This window comes from Oryza sativa, chromosome 5 (genome assembly GCF_034140825.1).
Source record: "Oryza sativa Japonica Group chromosome 5, ASM3414082v1".
Lineage (NCBI taxonomy): Eukaryota > Viridiplantae > Streptophyta > Magnoliopsida > Poales > Poaceae > Oryza > Oryza sativa.
This window is the reverse complement of record NC_089039.1, coordinates 18031721-18046690: the sequence shown is the minus strand read 5'-3', so window position 1 is coordinate 18046690 and position 14970 is coordinate 18031721. Positions and strand designations below refer to the sequence as shown.

Below are 14970 nucleotides of genomic sequence, written 5' to 3'. Positions count from 1 at the left end.
CGCCACTCCCGCGTCTCCGTCGCTCGCAGGCCGCCGCGCCACACCTGCGCCTCCGCCGCTCGCCACGCGTGGGTCGCCATCGGCGAGAAGGCCGTGGAGCTCAGCCCGAGTGCCGCCGCCGTCGTCGCTCCAGTGCCTGCCGCCACCACTCCCGCATCTCCGCCGCTCGATCGCCGCCGCTCCGGCCCTCGCCACCCGTCGCGGGAGAGAGAGGGGGAGTGGCAAGGAGGGAGAAGAAACTGGAGGGAGGGGGGAGAGAGAAGGGACACGTGGGTCCCACAATTTCTTTTATGTGTCAATGACAAATGGGTCCCACACATATTTTTTAAGTTCTAAATGCCACCTAAACGTCACGTCAACGCCACATGTAAAGGAGACCAGGTCAATAGCGCCATGTAGACGCCACGTCAGCAAAGCCGCCCTTCAAAACTGCCTAGGGAGTCAAATTGCACCGGTTTTAAGAGTTTGAGGGTCGAGATACCCGGTTTTGTGGTCTAGGGTCACGGATTAAGGGTCACAAAGTGAACTTATTCCTCGTCTCGAACACTGGGAGGAAACCCGGCCCACAAACCTAATGATGCCAATTTGTAGGCCCGTCCCGGCCCGGCCCACTTGCAGTCTGACACCTACTTGCCTTTGCCTTAATCCTCCTCTCTCTCTCTCTCTCTGTAGTTTTCCCCTTTGGTTTTGCTCTGCCGTACGCCTCTCCAACTCGAATCATCCCATCTGTCGGTGATTTCCGTCCAATCTTTGATCGGATTCCGGGGGCCCTCATCATCGTCGAGCTCTTCGGTCGTTCGATCGGGCGCGCGAAATTCTTCCGGCGCTGATTTTGACGGCTCCGGCCGCCGGCGGCGGTTGGTTGGTTGGTTCTTGGCCCGGATTTTCGGGGAGATTTGAGGGGGCAGGTTTCTCCTCGCCCCGCGGTGGCTGTGTGGGTTCTTGGATTCGTTGTTTGGTGACTGTTTAAGCGGGGATGGAGCGGCGGAGATGGCTGCAGGCCGCGGTTCTGTGTTGCCTGCTGGTGCTTTGCTCCGGGAGAGGTTAGGTTCTATCAGCTACTTGTGTTCTTGCTGTGATATGATTGATTTGGGATAGTTTCTGATAATTAGTTCAGCAAGATTCGCTTTAGGGGAGTGCGGATGTTATTACTGTGCATAAACATAAACCCATTTAGCTCTAGAAGATCGCTGTTCATTAGTAGTTGCAATTTGTGTAAAGCTAGTAATTGCTTATTTTGATCATACAATTGATTAGCTCTATCTAGATGAACAATGTTCATTAGCAGTTTGAAGATGCGTCGTCCATACGTTGATCATACAATTGCACAGATTCTTGGTCTGTCCTGTCCTGATGTTGGTTCTGATTTCATGATGTAGAACTTAAGACTAAACACACCCCAATATACAACTCGACCTTAGCCAGGACGCTTGCGGAATATACATCAGCAGTAAGTTCATTTGCTGTTTGATCTCTAGCATCGTCCACTTTGGATTTTTTTAATACATAATTACATATTAGTGAATACCTAGGGTGTCTAGTGTAATATGGAGTTGTTGAATCTGGTGTCATTGTACAGGTTTATACAGCTGACTTGACACAACTCTTTTCGTGGACCTGTGAAAGGTGTTGTGACTTAACAGAGGTAGCATGATCATCTCATTAAAGTTTAGTCAACTTCATCTCATTATATGTAGCTTGGTATGACTGATTGATATTTTTTTTATGACTCAGGGGTTTGAGGTAATAGAACTGATCGTCGATGTGAAAAATTGCTTGCAGGTTATTTCCTCTACCTTCAGCTATTCTTTGCCTGGATTTCTGTAATAGACTATTCATTAGCATTGATGGTAGTAGTTTTGATGAATCAGGCATATGTTGGTTATGCTAGTGATATGAATGCTGTCGTAGTTGTGTTCAGAGGCACTCAAGAGACCAGGTACATTGCATATCACTTCATGATAAGTGTTTACTTTTTTTCAAAGTACTAAGATTGTCAGTTTGTTTTAAAAGCATTCTTGAAGTTCATGTTCTTCACAGAATTTTATTTTCTGTTCAATATTATTAATGCGTCAAATATTTCAAATTGATACATGATGGCTTGACTCCCTATAAACAAATAAATGTGACACTGTTGAAATCTTGATACTTTTATGTTAAGTAACACTACCCATTCTATATCTCAGCATTCAGAATTGGATAGAGGACTTGTTTTGGAAACAACTTGATCTGGACTACCCAGGCATGCCTCAAGCAAAGGTGAACATGCTAATGCATCTATGATTCTATGATAAAAACCCTCTTCTGAGCACCATTAGTATTGATGGTCTATCTGTTTATAGGTCCACAGTGGGTTTTATTCTGCATACCATAACACGACATTGCGCGATGGTGTTGTCAATGGCATTAAGAAAACTAGGGAAGCATATGGTAATATTCCCATCATGGTAACTGGGCATTCGATGGGAGGAGCTATGGCTTCGTTTTGTGCGCTTGACCTTGTGGTGAGTATTGAATTTTGTTTAAATAAGATATTTAATTTTGAGCTTCTTTATGAAGTTCTTTCTTTTGAAATTATTGTCTATGAAGTTATCTGCTCTGTGAAGCATTATAAGCTGAACAGAGTAGAGCAGGTTACATCTTTTAGGGGCTGAATTCCTCTTCAGATGTTACTCCTGACAGATTCTCAACGCCTAAATTCTCATGGCGTCAGATTTCTAACATCAGAGAAAGCAATGACAGACAATTAATTCCACTGTTCTCAAATTAAAGTTACTCTCTAGACTTTACTGGTTAATATTGCTAATATCGATTGCAATGAATAAACTCTTTACATTTATGAATTGAATATTTCGAACATTCGTTTGGTAGTTCCTAGGACTAGCAGCATAGGCTAAGAACTTCATTCACACCATATTGTTCTAAGCTGCTTCTTATATGACCAATTATGTGGGGTCATATTTTTGTGTTGATGCAATGTGATACATACCAGTTGCTTCAAGCATATGACGTATAACTCTTTTGTTAGGTTATTGTAGATTTATTTTCCTCTTTCTTGAATCATCTCGTTTTTTAGCCATATGAGATGAAGAAAATTTACTTCATCCGCTTCTGGTTCAGCCAGCATGTTAACACATATTTATTTGTTTTTATAGGTCAACTACAGGTTAAAGGATGTGACACTGATAACATTTGGACAACCTCGGATTGGAAATGCTGTGTTTGCTTCACATTTTAAGTGTCATTTGCCAAATGCGATTCGAGTGACTAATGCGCACGATATTGTTCCTCATTTACCCCCATACTACCACTACTTCCCACAGAAAACCTATCATCATTTCCCACGAGAGGTATGTTCTTGCCCATTGACATGCACCTTTGCTGACAGAGAAATCGAGTATTATTCTTGATGCATTAGAGATGTGACTAAAGTCGGTTCTCTTTTATCTGTCTCTCTTAGGTATGGGTTCATAATGTTGGACTTGGAAGCCTAGTCTATTCAATAGAGCAAATTTGTGATGACTCTGGAGAAGACCCAACTTGCAGCAGGTTCGTCTTGCTCACGCATATGAATCTTGTTTGAACTTTAAACTCCTTATGACTTTGTTGTACCTTTTATCGTTTTATACCCAGGTCTGTGAGTGGAAACAGTGTGCAAGACCATATAAACTACCTTGGCATCAGCATGCATGCCGAGGCATCGGGATCTTGCAGAATTGTCACAGGTGACAATAAACTGCAGTATAAGATGGACAGCGATGGCAACATTGTTTTCTCGAAGCAACCTGGTTTATCAGTTGATCAGTTGCATAGTTCACAGTGAGCAAACTCATGATGACAGGAATCTTCCATGCCCTCTATGTAACTGTATGATCACACCACAGGAGGATATTGGAAGAACAAATTTGTGTATAGTTCTTTGTACAGCATGTAAAGCATTATAGATACTGTACGAACGTGCTCTTGGCTGGACTAATTTATCATGAGAATGTCATGCAAAAGCTTTTCCAAGCAGAACCATGCCAATTATCATGTTCTTATTTCTGTGTATTTTTAGGCATGGCATTGGCAGCTGATTCTCATTGTGTTGCACCATGCATACTTGCCTTTCACCTTCAATTCAAGGTTCAGCTTTCATCCTCAATTGAAGTTTTCCTCGGTTGGTTGTTGCTCAGTTCTTGGCCCATTCATACTAGTGGTGGTGTATAAGACAGAACATCCAAGTTCTTTCACACATTAATTTACACCATCCAGGTTTTTTTTTTAAAAAAAAACTCATCAACTTGAATCCAAATCCTACTAGAAAGTGGATAGACAATGACAATAAGTAAGGCACCTGTTAAAGCTAAAAACATAAAACCACAATATGGCCAACTAGTATAATTATTCCCCAACAAAAAAGCCTTAATTTCAAAAAAAGAAGAAAAAACTGGATTTTTATTCCATTTTACATGAAAGACACAGAGGACTACGCCCTGGTAACCCACGACTCTACCACCACACCCAGTCCTTTCCTGATATCGTCAAATTCTCTTCAGCTTAATTTGGGCACCGTGCTGTGGACGGAGAGTTAACACTATATAGGGTGCGTGGATGTAGGACGGCGAAAGTTCCAATGAGAATCGCTGGAGGATCATGCTGAGAGCCATCTTGGCTTCCAGAAGTGCGAAGCTCTGGCCAATGCAGATACGAGGACCCCATCCAAATGGGAAGAAAGAGGCATCATGATACTTGCTTGCATTGGAGATGCCATCAGCAAACCTACCTGGATTGAATTCACTTGCATCCTTGCCCCAAATTTCAGGATCATGGTGAATAAACAGAATGGGCAGTATGAGGTTCATATCAGCTGGAAATTTGATGCCACCGAGATTCGTTTCCTTGAATGTTCGCCTGTTCAGAAGCACCACTGGAGGGTACAACCTAAGAACCTCATATAGAATCATTGTTACCTGGAGAAACAACAAAGCAGGGGTCAAGATCATTGCCCCTAATATATACCCTTGCTTAATTCCCATAAACCCTTTGTTGATATGTATATTCAATCCAACCCTCGATTATATTGCCGATGATAGCTGATAAAGTTTTAACATGATTAGCACTTAGAATCTAAAATGTAAATCTGTGCAGTGTTCATGAGGTGCAGAATTATCTATCTGTATCCTCAAAACAACAAAGCCATTTATTTCCATATGAACTGTAAGCAAGGGCTTATTAACTATTATAGCTAGTATAGTAGATTAGTAGTATCTGAACATTGTGGAAAAGAAAGCATTCTAAAAACATTTGGAAGAATGCATGGTATAAGCAACCATTATGTTTGGTCAAAATTGTAACTGATCAAGCAATGGCATGCCAAAATCACAGTAAAAATTAGCCTGTGTCCTCTCAGTAGACTGCATTTTTGCTTTTTGCATATATTGAGAAAAATAACAGGAGAGTTGATGCCGTTGATCTCATACTTACAATCTTCAGGCGACTCAAGCTATCATAGTCTGGTGTGGTGGTCCTTCCAAAGTGGTGTAACACTTCTTCTCTTGCCCTCTCTTGCCACTCTGGGTGCATGCTTAGCACAATCAACGTCCAGGTGAGCAACACCGATGTTGTCTCCATTCCTGCGAAGTAGAATAGCTTGCATTCCTCAATAATATCATCTGTACTCATTCTTAGTTCTGGTTGCTTCGTGTTTGATTCCACCAACAATCCCAGCATGTCGTCGTTGCTGTTTTCGCCATTTGTAATAGCCCTCTCTTTGTTTCCAATTATTTCAAGCAGAATTTTGCGGACCTCTCGATCGATTTCTCTCATCCTTCTGTTGTTTTTAGTTGGCAAGTACCTGTAAATTTTTCAATGTCATATCAAAACAAATTCTTGCTTGCTAGTCTGTGCATTAAGAATTTTGTTACCATCATTCAAGATTTACTATTAATTATACCTTCAGAGGTACCAAGGTATACTTAGCCGGTGTTTTGGTATCACCTAAGTTATCGATACTTATTGGTAACTTTCCAATGACTTCAAAAATACTATATATTTGTCAAGGAAACGAAAAGTTGTATTCTGTTTTCATCTTTAGATTTCTTCAATTAACTAAAACCTTTCCCAGGCTGCCAAAATTCTATTGGAAACAAAAGATCAGTCATGGATTTATTTGTTTGAGTTTGACATATATAACTTTGATGCCTCACTAGTAGTACTGTCCCACATGTCAGCTGGTGATGAATGCTATATATTATGAATGATTTAATAACCATATTATCAATTTCATTTGTAGCTAACAACATGGTGAATGTAATGTCTACTTTAATCAACAAATGAGTCCTGTGCTGCAACTTCAATTTCACAGTCAGTGCAGCATTTTTAGTATGGTTTCAACTATATTATACCACATTCACATGAATATTTACTAGAGATATTTAAATATGCAAGTTCAAATTATTTCTTTTTGAACAGACCAATAGCCTGGTATAAAAAGTTTCTGAAGGGCTTCTGTTAAATATTGAGCCAGCTCTTCTTGCAGCTGAAAAATTCTCCTCCCTTCTTGATAACTGCTACCAAATGCTGTTCTTGAGATCACATCTCCTGTAAGATTTCGGAATTCAGGCCAGACATCTATCTCAGATGCCGCTTCAAGAGAAATTGAATTCTCCCATCTAGTAACCATTTCGGTGCAGCAGTTGGCAAAAACTGGCAGCATCCTCTGTGAAGGAGAAAACATCATTGTTAATCAAGTTTTTGTGCATGAACCAAATAAGGAGAATATGGAATGCTGCAATTAGAAACGAGAAAACCAAAGCCATGGACAAATTAATTTCCATTGAATTTATTTTTAGTTAATGAACTTTTTATTGAACTCAATCAATCAAATTAAAGTGATACAGCTGCATTGAGAATACTACCGGCCTTTGCATAGCCATGGACAAATTTCTGTTGAAATTATTACCTTTATTTTCTCATGGTGGAAGGCATGGTTTAGAATTCTCCGGTGCTTAGCCCATTTCTCGCCTTCGTAGCTCACAACTCCTGTCGCTAGCAACTTTCCGACACGGATCATCTTTGGTTTGCCAAATTGGTCAAACTTATTGAAAACCTCTCTTACTAATTCAGGGTCGGGAATCATCACTCTTGGCACTGGACCAAACCAAATGAATGACAGTTTACCTGCATTTATGTGATATCCGTAGATTATATAAGTTGTTAGAGGGGAAGAGTGACTGTAAAACTACACCCAATTTATTGTTGGTGATTATCATTTTTTAAGATAATGGAATAGAATTCTGGCCTTTGCTCAACGAGCTACAACCAATTATTACATAAATTTGCGCTAGACAAACGCACATGAACAAGTCTTAACAAGCACACCGAAAATAACTAAAACAACCACAAGCTAATAAAAGCCTACAAAACATAAAGACTCGTTGATTATTAAATTCTATTTCTAAACCTCCAACCATAATTGGCGAAAAACTGCATGACCATTGTCTCATGAATACGACATGCAGTTTTTATTAGCTTGATGTCCTCATCACACTTTTGTAGCTGAGCGGCACGATCTACAAACAACAATAGAGAGAGCAGTGAACTGAACATCGCACTAGAATAGCGAACTTAACTTAATTAAGCACAATACTATATGTCGATTGGTCGTTGCATTTAACCTATATTGACTAAGCGGTATGGAAGCGGTACCAACCCTAGACTTCCCCAAATCAATGAAGGAGTTCATTCAGCACTGAGTCGAGTGAGCCCTCATCCCGAGGGGGACATAATTCTCTTAATGAACTACTTATTAACATAAAATAAAAAGTCTCGCAGGAGCAAAAAGAGTGAAATGAGGACGTAAGCCCCCTAGGTCTTCCTCTTCCTTCTAAACTAATTGCTTTCGTTTAACTCTTCCCGTAAAAAAATATACTGAGTGGTTGAAGGAAAGCGAAAAGGAATGGCTTTTTTATGTACCAGATCCGGTGAGCCAGACATCAAGCAAAAATGGAACATATAGTCAAAGAGTAAGGAGAAGTTATTTGCAATGATGGGTGGATTGGTCGGAGCCCCAGAATCAGAGCTAGTACGTTACCCTGAAGAGAACCTGTAGTCTTCTGATTATCCAGGTTCCTCTCAGCTTTCATCTTCTCAGCCCTTTGTAAAATTGGCTGATCACTATCACTTGCCCTCCTCTTGCTCTGTCTGGATGGAGATATATAGTAACGCCTCTGGAACAACAGTTAGTTTGATTGCTAGACTGTCCTGGGACTGAACTGACTCCACTAAACCATCATACTCCTCATCAGACAATGTCAATCCATTTGACTCAGGCACCACCATCACCTGAGTAGATGGAGCAGAAGTACCACCTTTCTCCGGTATGAAACCACTAGACTGCATGCACTCAAATTCAAATTGGGAATGGAAGGAAAACAATCTTTTGGAAGGACAACTGGCTCAATGGGTTGTGTCCGAAGGACATAGCTCCAAACCTCTTTAAGCTGGCAAAGAGTAAGAACTGAAACGTTGGCACTGAGCTCGCAAATGATGGATGGATTCACTCTTTAAGACAAATTTGAAACTTTGAAGAGATCCAGGAGCTCATTCACCTAGGAGGACTCTTGAGTCAAGTTACTTTGCTAAATGGAACGGAAGACACAATTTCATGGAAGAGGAATAATGGGGCCATATATTCGGCTAAAAGTGCCTATCTCTTTCGATTCATAGGTTCACAACAGGACAATGTTTTCCTGTTGAACTGGAAGGCGTCGACGCTTCGAAAACAAAAATTCCTAGGCTAGCTCATTCTACACCACAAAGTTTTAACAACCGAAAACATCCTAATTCGACATTGGGAGTGCGACTGGATTTGCCCTTTATGCAGAGGTGCTTTTGAGGATACAGACCACTTGTTTCAACAATGCAATTTCTTTAAAGAAACGTGGAATCCTGTCTCTGCTGCCCAAGGTATTCAAAAATACCCAGACTCACTACTCCCTAATAGAATGGATGAGGTATATCATGCAGAATGAAAGCAAGACGGAAGCAAAGAGAAAGGCGGGAACTCTAGTGAAGACGTGGTGGCATATTTGGCTCCAAAGGAATGCAAAGATCTTCAGGGGAGAAGAACCAGACGTGCGAAGGACATCACACCTGATCATCCAAGATATTCGAGAAAGCGGATTCACCTTCCAACCTCTATGATTGTAGTTCTTCTCTTTTCTCACCAGGCATTTATGTTTTGGTATTTTTATAAGTTGTTTTTTCGCTTAATCGTGTAATCGCCAACATGTAAACCTTGGTTTTCTATTCTTCTAATACATTCGGCAATACTCTTGCCACTTTCCTTTAAAAAAAAACCACTGGACTGACCAATCTTGTCCAATGTAGACCCCATTTTAAAAGTGCCTACATCTGATCCCTTTCCCTTACCATGAACAATACTCCCATCTTCTTTTTTTTTTCATACTCCTTATTTAAATCAAGAGCTTGTATAGGATGTTTGTGGTAGTATTAACAACTCCTAACTTTTTTAAAAGGAAAAAGTGACATGTGAGGAGCCTATATGTCAATTAATTCCACCAAATCTCTACTTTTCGTGGGAAGGAAAAAAATAATGTGAGGCTAAAAAGGTTCACATGTGATTAACAAATATATACAACAAATAAGAGATGACAATAACATGTTAATGGTAAACTTTTTTAATTAAAATCCTGTTGCAGCGCATGGGCAATATGCTAGTATGTCAAATTACCAGAAGTGTAAAATGTGTAGCATCTCCCGGCACTCCTAAATAGCTGCATGTTCTAATTAATTAGTTTAGAAGCTCCTGCCAAAGTACACCCACATGACTATCCCACGAACATCATCTACTGTCGGATCCAGAAAAGCCTTAATAAATATTATTATATAAAAGTTTGCTATAAAATTTTTGTTTTCAATTCATAAAAAATCAAATTCTATTGCGCATCCGCCTGATGAGCCCAGGGTGGTATGACTGTAGATTCGCCACTTACACCATCAACTGGTTGGTTTCCCCCCCTGTTCATCTCCTTCAGAACTTCAGAAATAGAAATTGAGAATATTTGCCGGAACATGATTATCCGCCCTTTTGGTAAGGGCGGGACGTTTCTATATGTTTGGAATACTAAGGAGGTTTCTATATGTTTGGAGACGTTTCTATATGTTTGGAATACTAAGGAGGAACTTAGCATCTAGTATTGATAGAGAAGAAAATGGTGAGAAAACCTGCGCTCAAACAGATTCGAACTCAGGCCAGCACGCTGCTCCTAGTAGCTCCCTGCCAGCTGAGCTAGGTGTTGTTCTCGTTTCTATATCGATCCTAGAAGTTCAGGAATGACAGCAAGGTGAAAATTTTCAAAAATTTCTCATTCCTTTAATTTAGCAAAAAATATTTTATTTCGTTCAAAATTTAAATTCTTTCAGGCCCTGCTTGAAATTTTGTTGCTTTACACAATGTTGAATCTTGAGTTAATCTCTGCAACCCGATGAATGATCGTAAGTTCACAACTATCGATTGTTATTCGTATATCCACCATGAGTATCTCCTTTAAAAAGTAATGGTAGTGATTTTGTTACCACCTCTACCATCAACTCCCTACTTTTTTTTAAGGAAAAAAGGCGGGTGGGACTAAAGGGTCATATATCAACTATTTCTCACCAACCATATATTTTTTGTGAGAAGAAAAAAATAGTGTGGGGTCCGGAATTTCACATATCAATAATAAATATATACAACAATTAAAAAATAATACATACATAAAATAATGTTAATAACGGGTTAATAATAATTTTCTAAATTGAAACTATGTTGTACTAACACACAAACAATATACGCTAATAATGATGAATGGCAACCGGTGATATATACTTTATCCGTTTCATATTATAAATCGTTTAACTTTTTTCATAGTCAAAATTCTTTTGATTTAATCAACGTTATAGAAAAAATTATCAACATTTACAATGACAAATTTGTTTCATTAAATTTAAATTGAATATTTTTCGATAATATGTTTATTTTGTATTGAAAATATTAGTATATTTTTCTACAAATTTAGTTAAACTTAAAAAATCTTGATTAAAAAAAGTTAAACGTACGAAGGCCTAAGAACAGTAAGGGGAGAGAGAGAGAGACTTCGCAGCGATACCGTGGTCCCTGACGGCGTTCCAGAGCAAGGGCAGCACGCGGGGCGCGATGCGGTGGCAGCCGAGCGGCAGCGGCCTGGACCATGCCTCCCGGTTGAGCCGCCCGTTCTCGGCCACGTCGCCGCCGAGGAGGAGCTGGTACCGGCCGCCCCCGACGCCCTGCGCCCGCAGCGCCCGCTCCAGCCGCCGCGGCGCGCGCTCCACCGTCCACCACGCCGCCGCGGCCAGGCACACCAGCGCAACGGCCAACGCCGCCGCCGCGCCGGCCGGCACCAGCCCCAGCCCCAGCATGATCAGCATGGCGCGGCGAGGTGAGAGGGAAGCAGAGGTAGTATATGCTATGCTTGGGTTGACGCGATCTTTCTGCTACAAGACAGAAACGCGCCGGCCTGTTTTCTCCGTCGTAGCAGCCGTCCATCGAGCATGCATCGCGTGGCGTGGCGCCCAAAGGCCTCAGTTTAGATTCTCTTCGTAACTTGACATGTACTCACTCCGGTTCTATATTGGTTCTATATATTAATTGACGTTTTGAACAATATTAATGTCAAACTTTTATAACTTTGACCATCAATAACTTTAAAAATATTTAGTTTAAAGGAACTAGAACAACATATATAGATTTGTCTTTTAAAGCACTATAATAAAAATAAACATGCATTTATTTATTATATGTATTATAATAGAAAAATAAGATCAAAGATATATCTTGTAGACCGTGTCATTGTCCAAAACGTCAATTAAAATGAAATCAGAGGGAGTAGACATATCTATCATGATTTTTTAATAATTCGGCTTATTAAATGTTCTTTAAGTATGACATAAATATTTTTATATTTGCACAAAAATTTTGAATAAGACGAATGGTCAAACGCTCATAGCGGCATCGGTGCGACAATTTGGATGCAAATTCGCTCCGATTTTGTGGGAAATATAAAGAGGAGATCGAGTAGATAAAAAGTCCTCAATTAATTTTAGGAGATAGAGAAGATTTGACCAGATTTGATGGGAAGGGTTGGCTCCGGCATCGCATGGTATGGAACTGTCATACGGAGGTTGAAGACGTTTGGGTCTAGCTTGGTATGGAGAAAAGGTAGGAAGCAGCAGATTGGGCTGGAGCTGAAAAAAAAGGCCTAATATAAAAGAAGGATTTTAATTAACTTTTTCCAATTATAGTGTATAACTATAACTGTCATAATGTTTCAATTAATTTCTCAGCATCACTAAGAAAAAACACTTTTACCCATTGTAACGCACGGACATTTTTCAGTATATATTAAAAAAACTGATAAAGTAATAACTATAGGCCTGTCAGTCTGTAACACGAAGCAGGCTGCAGGCCCAGCGCATATCCTAGTTTGTGGACATCATGGGCCGTGGCCCAACCGCTGTATAAACATAACAAAAAAGGGAAGCCACCATTCTAGGGTTGCCTCCCAATCCCAGACTCTCCATTTCCGCCTCCAAACCCTCGCCGCGATGGGCAGGAAGCCCTCGTCCGCCGCCGCCGTCGACCACGGCGCCCTCTCCGCGAGCGCCAAGGCCGCCGACGACCTCCTCGCGGCGTCCGCCGGCTGCGGCGGCGCCCACGGCCACTCCCTCTTCTTCGACGCCCTCGTGCAGCTCATCCCCCCGCGCTTCTACCTCTCCGCCGCCGACGAGCACCGCCCGTGGTACCAGGGCCTCTCCAAGTCCGCCAAGGCCGCCATGAAGGCGCAGTCCCGCGCCAACGTCAAGGCCGCCCGCCGCGCCCGCCTCGATCCCTCCGCCCCGCCCTCCTCCACCCTCGACCTCCTCAAGAAATCCCTCGCCGACCAGGACGCCCACGATTCCTCCTCCTCCTCCGGGGAAGATGCTAGCGACGACGACGACGATGACGACGACGATGAGGTCGAAGAGCGGGAGGAGGACGAAGGGGATGAGGAGGGTATGCAGCTCGCGCCGGCGGCCGTGGTGTCCGAGGACCGGTCGGTGACCTACGAGGAGCTGCGCGAGCGGCTCCACCGCCGCATCGCCGAGCTCCGCGGCAACCGGTGCACCAGGCCGGAGTTCCTGAACAAGCCCAAGAGGGAGAAGGGCAAGAAAGGGAAGAAGGGGAAGGATGTGGGGAAGAAGAGGAAGCGCGAGGATGGCGGCGGCGGCGGCGGCGCTCAGGATGGGGAGGGTAAGGATGGGAAGAAGTCCAAGAAGGAGGAGGATTCCAAGGCACCGGATATCGTCTATGGCAATGTGTGGGTCGATCCTAAGGAAGCGAGGAGACGGAAGAAGAGAAGGATCAAGAACAAGAAGAAGGCTCTTGAGGAGGCTAAGCGGATGCAGCAGGCGAAGGAGGATCCTGAGAAGGCGACCAAGCTGGCGTGGGATCTGGCAAGAAGGCGGGCTGCTGGCGAGAAGGTGCACGATGACCCGAAGTTGATCAAGGAGAGCATGAAGAAGGATAAAAAGCGGCAGCAGAAGCACGCCGAGCAGTGGAAGGAGAGGCAGAAGATGGTGGACAAGCAGAAGAAGGAGAGGCAGAGCAAGAGAACGGAGAACATCCGGGAGCGGGCTAACCAGAAGAAGATGCGCAAGATTGAGAAGCGTGAGAAGAAGCTTATGCGCCCTGGATTTGAAGGGCGCAAGGAAGGATATGTCAATGAGTAACATCTCCATTGAATGCTGTGAAGTGAGAAGGATCAGTGTATCAGCCAAGGTTGCATTTGTCAATGTCGGCACTCGTAGTAGGTTAGCAAATCATTACCGTCATGTGCCTTATTTAGAGCATGGAATTTGAATACTTGGCAGGTTTGTCTACAAAAATGTTTTTGGGGATATTCTTGCGTGTTATTTTCATTTATGGTTGGATAAACCTGCAAAAGAAAAAGAAAAGAAACCGCCTTGCTAAGTCTTTGAGGCATTTAGCACTAAATTTTGCACAGAGTAAATCGTTAATATTAATGGTGCTTTAGTGGCTGCCCTTTTTTTGGTTTCCAGTGGGTAAGACTGATGTATGGTTATATCTATTTCCATTATGATGCTTTTGTACAGACCTTTATAGGTTGGATTTCTGTTACCACTTTCTTCACTGTTAGCTAAATTACTGTCTGCGATGTTCACCTATTATTGTGGCATGGATGCGCTACATAGACTTGGTCATTTTGAAAATTTTCTGTAGTTTGTAGTTGAATCTGTGATATGCCTGTTTTATCAGACAGTATGACACCATTCTATTATAGTTGCCTCACAAAAGCTTGTTAATATTCGGAGACAACGAACTTTTGCAGTGAACTTTGAGAATCATCAATCTATGTTTATAACAATTCTGCTATGAGCCTATGTGGTGAGAACTTAAAGAGGGGAGAAAGGAGAAAACTGGAGATATGTAGTACTAGCATATTTAGATTGTTTGTATATCACATGCTATGAGCATATTTAGAAGTTTGCTTTCTGTCTGTTCATGTTCAGATTGTGCCTGCTGGTTCTGGTTCTTGGTGTAGTGGTAGTTTTTTAGCCCTCTGTTGATTAAGTTTTTTTCTGCGTTCTGCAAAATTTCGCTTGAGGGATGTCATGTACAGGAGTCTGCAAAATTAAATTTCGCTTGAGAAGTATATGTTGCTTTTGGTGCCGTTTATGGCTCAAAATTCGATTTTTAAGATGCTCACGCAAACATTGTCAAACTCAGGAAATAGTGGTGCCCTCTTTTGTCCGAATCTTATATACCTATAGTTGTCCCCCACTGTGAACACTATATTTCCCCTTTCTCATAGAGTCACGTATACTTCTCTCAGTATCATCTCGATTATTTTTAAATCGATCTATTTCTTAAATTGCCCTCTCATCAAA

General features: G+C 41.9%; 3 protein-coding genes across 3 annotated transcripts; 2 read left to right on the top strand and 1 right to left on the bottom strand.

The window, feature by feature from the left end:
* Window positions 1-668: 668 nt before the first annotated feature.
* On the top strand, window positions 669-4144 carry LOC4338595 (lipase). Its single transcript, XM_015781838.2, has 10 exons — window positions 669-1043; window positions 1380-1450; window positions 1580-1645; window positions 1735-1782; window positions 1872-1939; window positions 2187-2259; window positions 2343-2504; window positions 3156-3350; window positions 3461-3549; window positions 3634-4144. The coding sequence occupies exons 1-10, from the start codon at window positions 977-979 to the stop codon at window positions 3821-3823; spliced, it is 1029 nt and encodes a 342-aa protein (XP_015637324.1). The 5' UTR covers window positions 669-976; the 3' UTR covers window positions 3824-4144.
* Window positions 4145-4320: 176 nt separating this feature from the next.
* Window positions 4321-11544, bottom strand: LOC4338594 (cytochrome P450 CYP72A616). The gene is made up of 5 exons (XM_015781837.2): window positions 11154-11544; window positions 6944-7161; window positions 6456-6700; window positions 5467-5836; window positions 4321-4952 (listed from the first exon to the last, which is right to left on the bottom strand). The coding sequence occupies exons 1-5, from the start codon at window positions 11449-11451 to the stop codon at window positions 4524-4526; spliced, it is 1560 nt and encodes a 519-aa protein (XP_015637323.1). The 5' UTR covers window positions 11452-11544; the 3' UTR covers window positions 4321-4523.
* Window positions 11545-12573: 1029 nt separating this feature from the next.
* On the top strand, window positions 12574-14224 carry LOC4338593 (ribosomal RNA-processing protein 14-C). Its single transcript, XM_015781840.3, has one exon. It carries the CDS (start codon window positions 12628-12630, stop codon window positions 13789-13791), a length of 1164 nt encoding a protein of 387 aa, XP_015637326.1. The 5' UTR covers window positions 12574-12627; the 3' UTR covers window positions 13792-14224.
* Window positions 14225-14970: the final 746 nt, after the last annotated feature.

Coding starts and splice junctions, on each gene's coding strand:
- LOC4338593 (XM_015781840.3), top strand. CDS start 12,628: ATGGGCAGGAAGCCCTCGTCCGCCGCCGCCGTCGACCACGGCGCCCTC.
- LOC4338594 (XM_015781837.2), bottom strand. CDS start 11,451: ATGCTGATCATGCTGGGGCTGGGGCTGGTGCCGGCCGGCGCGGCGGCG. Junction 5,837..6,455: donor CTTTTTATACCAGGCTATTG/GTCTGTTCAAAA, acceptor AAAAATTTACAG/GTACTTGCCAACTAAAAACA. Junction 4,953..5,466: donor GCTTGAGTCGCCTGAAGATT/GTAAGTATGAGA, acceptor TTGTTTCTCCAG/GTAACAATGATTCTATATGA.
- LOC4338595 (XM_015781838.2), top strand. CDS start 977: ATGGAGCGGCGGAGATGGCTGCAGGCCGCGGTTCTGTGTTGCCTGCTG. Junction 1,044..1,379: donor GGTGCTTTGCTCCGGGAGAG/GTTAGGTTCTAT, acceptor TTCATGATGTAG/AACTTAAGACTAAACACACC. Junction 1,783..1,871: donor ATGTGAAAAATTGCTTGCAG/GTTATTTCCTCT, acceptor TTGATGAATCAG/GCATATGTTGGTTATGCTAG.